The following is a 5,532-nucleotide window of genomic DNA, read 5'->3' as shown; positions in this document are numbered from 1 at the left end:
GCTGCGGAGATCCTGGGGGCAGCCGCGACTTCGGCCTCGCCGCTCGCTCTTGCTCCTCATTCGGTTTCCTCTCGCCTCTGCCCCTCGGTACCCTTTTGGTGCCGCGCTCCCGCCGCCGCGCTCCGCCGTTTTTGCCCGGCACCGAGTCCAGGTGGGGAGGCAGTTGGCGTGCGGAAAAACACCGGCTCTAGGTAGACCTAAGGCGAACTAGCAGACGCAACAGGTCCGCGCTGCGGGGCGAGGGGAGCGGCGGCCACCGCAGCCGTCTCCCACGGTCCCCGGCCCCTGGGCGGCCGCCCGCGGGGACCTCCGAAGTGCCCGTCCTCAGGGGGGTTGTCAGCAGGACTATCCGAGTGGGTTCCTTTCTGGTTTTTGCCTTGTGGCCACCAGTCCATAGACGGAGGGTGCTCTTCACCCCCAGGTAGGAGAGAAGAAGGCGGAGGACGGTCCAGGATTGCTGGTCTCGGCACCGGGGAGAGCGGGGGTCCGTCTCCGCGCGCCCCTCTCCCACTCCGCCAACTAGTTGTACAGCCCACCGGACTGAACTTTGGAGGAACCGTCCTTTTTCTTTCCCTTTACGGTTATTGGAAGTGGGAGAGGGTGGGAGGCAGCGGACCCCGCCACGATGCTCCCGAAGAAGCCTGCAGGAAAAGGAGGGGCCGGAGAGCCGGGCTCCGAGGACCCGAGCTCCGCCCGGCAGCCTTGTGCCCGCACCGTGCCCCCAGGCGCGGTCCTGGCGGCCCTCCTGTCAGTGGTGGCCGTGATGTCTTGTCTGTACCTGGGGGTGAAAACCAACGACCTCCAGGCGAGGATCGCCGCTCTCGAATCCGCCAAAGGGGACCCTTCCATCCGTCCGCTTCCCGATTGCCTGGATCAGCTCAAAGCAGTGGTGCAAGAGAAAGTGGAGCGACTTCTGGCTCAGGTGTGAAAAGCTGGGGGATTTTGCACGTGCATAACATCTCGCACAGGCGTGATTCTGTGTATAGGACCAGCCTACCCTTGTTGTCCGCATACTTGGTGTGGCCGTGTGCACATATGCTAGGCGTCCATCCATGGTGGCATATGTTTGTACTGTATATGCACATCCTTTGATACCACCCTCTCTATGTGTCTCATCTTCCCTCACTCTTCTGGATATTTGCATGTTAAATCTATATGGAGCTCTAAAAGCGGGAAGGGTGACCAGAATGGCAGGGTGGCATTTTAGCTTCTCTTAGTTTTCCAAAGTCTCCTATGAATCTTTACCGATTTTGTGGAGAATATTCCTTGCAGAGTAACATCTGTTCTGTTATGTTCTTCAAGAGGGTTAGGGCCAGAGGTGCTATTAATATCCAAATGGTAATCACTCTTGAAAGTAAAATAACCCTGAATGTGATTTAGAACCAGTTATTTCATACATTGAATGGTCTCCTATTAAATGTTTAAAAAGAAAAAAATAGTAGCTTATTTTTTTTTGGTAAAAGATGCAGTGCCAGCGGTGTTTATGAATGCAGAGCCATTGGACTTGAGAGTTTAAAGTAATCTACAATATGTATCAAAATCAGGGGCAGCTTTAGACTGGAGTTAGGTGGTTTTCTGGAACTTGCTCTTCCAACAGAGAGGCTGTTTGGCAGTAGTTGCAGTGCAACATGATAAGCAGTTGACCTCTATGCATAAAGTATTGGCTGTTTTAAAACACATAACTTACCTAGAACTGCAACATGTTAATGCCAGGTTTTTGCATTGGCTGCATATGTATGAGCTGAGGGAGTGGGTGTTGGTAGTTGAACAATGGAGAAAGATGTTATACAAGTCCAGTAGTCTTTTTTTAAAAATTAATTTATTGTTATTTTTTTCAGCAGTCTTGATATCATGTCAATGATCATTTTCTTTCTTTTTTTTTTTTTTTAGGGCTTGGGTACTGTTACCTTTTGACTGAGTCCAAAGTACATATGTAAACTTTTTTTTTTTCCATATGTAAACTTTAGTTATGCAGGCTATCAAATGCTGGTGAATCAAGCATATAGACAGAGAATCCCTAAAGAACCTATTTCTCTCCAATGCTACTGATGACTCTTAATACCTCTTCTTTCCACCCCCTGCAGAAATCCTATGAACATATGGCTAAAATAAGAATCGCAAGAGAAGCACCTTCAGAATGCAACTGCCCAGCAGGTAAAATGGAACTTATTTAACAAGGTTGGCTCCATAGCAGAGCATTTTAAAACAAAAGTCCTGTGTCTGTCAAGTCTACCTGTAATAATAGTAAAGAAAGAATGCAGACCCAACTCACTTTAATAAAATCAACATGTCTCAGTCAAAAGAATGGCAAATAAAGCCCCAAATATTATTTTAAGCAGCATACCAAGGTCTGTTATGGGAGAACAAAAGAGAGAGAGATAATCACCATGGAAAATATGGCAGATGATGTACAAATATGAAATTCTTAGGTTCACAGATTGAAAAATATTGTTCACTTTTATTCAATTTTAATGCCTACTGTGAAAAGGACTGCAGAACACGTTAGATTCTGAATTCCCTGGTGGCAAATGTTGGATTAGCACAGGTTTCCATTTGCTTCTTTTAACATATGATTATGTTAGTAAAGGACCTTAACTTCCTCTCCTGCTTTTATTCTTTTCTATCAAAAAGGGTTCTGCATTCTTTAGCTAAAGGAGATTTGCTCTTTACCTTGAGCTTCCCATTGCTAACTACTGCATTCTCAATGACATCTCGGAAAAGGCTCTTATATTTTTTACCATTTTTTTCTCTTCAGCTTTAGGGAATTGTATTAATGACAACATATTAGTAGAAGGATAGAGAAGAGATATTAATGAATGAAATCTCTAGGTAATCATTAAATCTTCCTCAGTAGACCTCTGAGGTTCGGGAGTCAATTATCTGTAGACCTAACAATTTAGAAGCCCTTGGGGTATGTCTATTGGAAAACATCTAGTGGATTCAACTGATAAAAGCCATGGAAAACTGCCATCAGTCGAGATATTTATTTCAGATAAATCTTGTTAATGCATTTATGAACATTTACTTTCTTTTACCACCTCTTATGGGAAAGTGAGTCTCTTACATTTTCTGTAATGTCCAGGCATAAGATGCTTAGGTACTTATACATGGAAAGCTTACTTCCTATATTTTTCATATTCTGAGTTTTTTCTCCTCATGATAACTTGTTTTTCCTCACCATAACACAGCTAAATCAGACACCATATTTAGAAATTTTAAAAGTCAACTCCCAGTTGTACAGCATACAAGTTTTATTATTTATGTTCTGCTACTTTGCTGACCATAATGGAACTGTAGTGTTGGTAAATGAAGCCCTTTCAATTGAGAAGACATATACATTAGGTAACAGGGAAGCATTAATGTTTGTTTTGACATTATAGGTTTCATTCTTGCTTGTTTTAAATTGGAAAAGACCTCAGAAGTCAGAAATTCAAGGAAAACACTTTTGTAGTGCAGGAATTCACTCACAAAACCTCATCAACTTGGAGGGATTATTTAAATTCTCAATTCAGTTGGTATAGGACTTCACTGGTCATATACACTTAGAGCCCAGCATTTTTTTCTATTCAGTACTCCTGTTAGCTGCGTGACAACTAGTGTTTAATTAATAGGATTCGTAGTGAACTGGGTAAAAACTAGAGAAGTGACACCCACAGCACTGAGTTCTATTACTTGTTAACTTAACCGCTTTATTATGTTTGGTATAAACGAGCTGTTGAGGTCTAATATGTAATCTAGAAGAAACATATTATATTTAGTGTTTACCTTACATTATCTTGGAATATCATTTTGAACCATTTTTCTTCTTAACATATTAACTGAACAATAAACAGTGATTTCACCGTAATAACAAATAAACAATAAACGGTGATTTCCTTGGCTGTTTTGTTGGCCCTCAGTAATGGCTGCTTTACTTTCTTGCACCACTAGAGCTCCACATTACATCAGTTTTCATCAGGTTGTTTGAGAGGTAAATATTTCAAGATGCACATTTCACTACACACAATCAAACAGGTTTCTTGTTGGCTGATCACTATTATAGAAACACTTTATGCTTGTGGAATAATTAGATATCATCAAAATAAAGGCATTATGTGGAAAGTAGTATTCTGGGGTAAAACTAGTGATTTTAAGTTATGGTCAGTGACTATTGTTTTAGGGAATGAATGGGCTGGCCAAGAGGAAAAGGAAGGAGGTAGAGCCCTTCCCACCTGGTTTGGCTCTAACCCTGGTTTGCAGTGACTAAGAGTTGTCACCCAGACATCTGTTTGTAGGGCAGAGTGAGACAAGTCTGTGACCTCAGCTCGCTCAGTTCCTGTGGACAGATGCCCACCCCTTGAAGTTGACACTCTTGTTGACAATCCGTCACAGAGCCAATGACTGATAGCAAAGGATTAATGCTGTGTTGTTTGTGTTCACTTTAATTGCTTTTGGTAGAACTCAGTCCCCGGGAGGTTTATCCAGGTAGGCTACAAGTAAATCGTAGGATTTATAGAGGTTTTTAAAATAGATATTTTTAAGCACAGGAAGGAGCCTGTATGGGAGAGGGATGAGATAGAATATTACTGAGTAATTTCTAATTATACCAGTAGGGGAATCACTCTCATTTAATCTTCACAATGACCCCGAGAGTTAAATATTGGTGATCTCATTGTATAGATTAGGAAACTGGACTCAGAAGGTGACTAACTTACCATAGTAAAGGCAATGTCAGGATTCATGGCCACATCTGATAGAATCAAAAGCTCACAAGTCGAGTGAGGGATGGAGAATGAGTATAGGCTTTGGAGCTGAACAGTTTTGGATTAAAATCCTAGGTCTCCTATTAAATAACTGTGTGACGTTGGTCAAACTAATGAACTTTATTTCCAGTTTCCTCATCTGCAAAAAAGTAACTAATAATAATAATACCTTCCTTGTAGGATAATAATTTAAACAGTCTGGCATATTGGTGTTTGGCTATTCAATACATAGTCGCAATTACTGTTCTTTATACTGTATTATATGCTATTTAATTTTCATCTGGTCCATAGGGACACATGATAGAGGTGGGAAAACCACGGCCTGGAGATATGTAACTTGCTGAAAAGCCAATGGTAAATGACAGGTTTTGGACTAGAACATTATGATTACTTAAACACATCTATCTATAGGTTATTTATGCAGATAACCAGTCCAACTACTCAGTGTTGCAGTGCTACACCAAGATATTTATATTAGCCTACTAAATTATTTTTTTACCAAAATTACAGGAAAAACTTTTTTTTTTAAAAAATATATTTTATTGATTTTTCACAGAGAGAAAGGGAGAGAGATAGAGAGTTAGAAACATCGATGAGAGAGAAACATCGATCAGCTGCCTCCTGCACATCTCCTACTGGGGATGTGCCCGCAACCCAGGTACATGCCCTTGGCCGGAATCGAACTTGGGACCTTTCAGTCCGCAAGCCGACGCTCTATCCACTGAGCCAAACCGGTTTCGGCACAGGAAAAACTTTTGACCTTGTAGGTAAACCAGGATTGAAGTAGATA

At 41.9% G+C, this 5,532-nt stretch overlaps 1 protein-coding gene across 1 annotated transcript; it reads left to right on the top strand.

Annotated features, from left to right (window-relative positions):
• Nucleotides 1-6: 6 nt before the first annotated feature.
• Nucleotides 7-2,154, top strand: LOC102754922 (collagen alpha-1(XXV) chain; the record flags this gene model as incomplete). The annotated part of the gene is made up of 2 exons (XM_006767930.1): nucleotides 7-922; nucleotides 2,085-2,154. Coding segments are annotated over exons 1-2 (367 nt in total), but the record flags the coding sequence as incomplete, so codon positions are not given.
• Between the last annotated feature and the right edge of the window lie 3,378 nt (nucleotides 2,155-5,532).

The sequence above is a fragment of the Myotis davidii genome, unplaced genomic scaffold (assembly GCF_000327345.1).
Source record: "Myotis davidii unplaced genomic scaffold, ASM32734v1 scaffold283, whole genome shotgun sequence".
In the NCBI taxonomy this organism is placed as follows: Eukaryota; Metazoa; Chordata; class Mammalia; order Chiroptera; family Vespertilionidae; genus Myotis; species Myotis davidii.
Note: the sequence above shows the minus strand (reverse complement) of the source record. Positions and strands in the feature narration are given on the sequence as shown.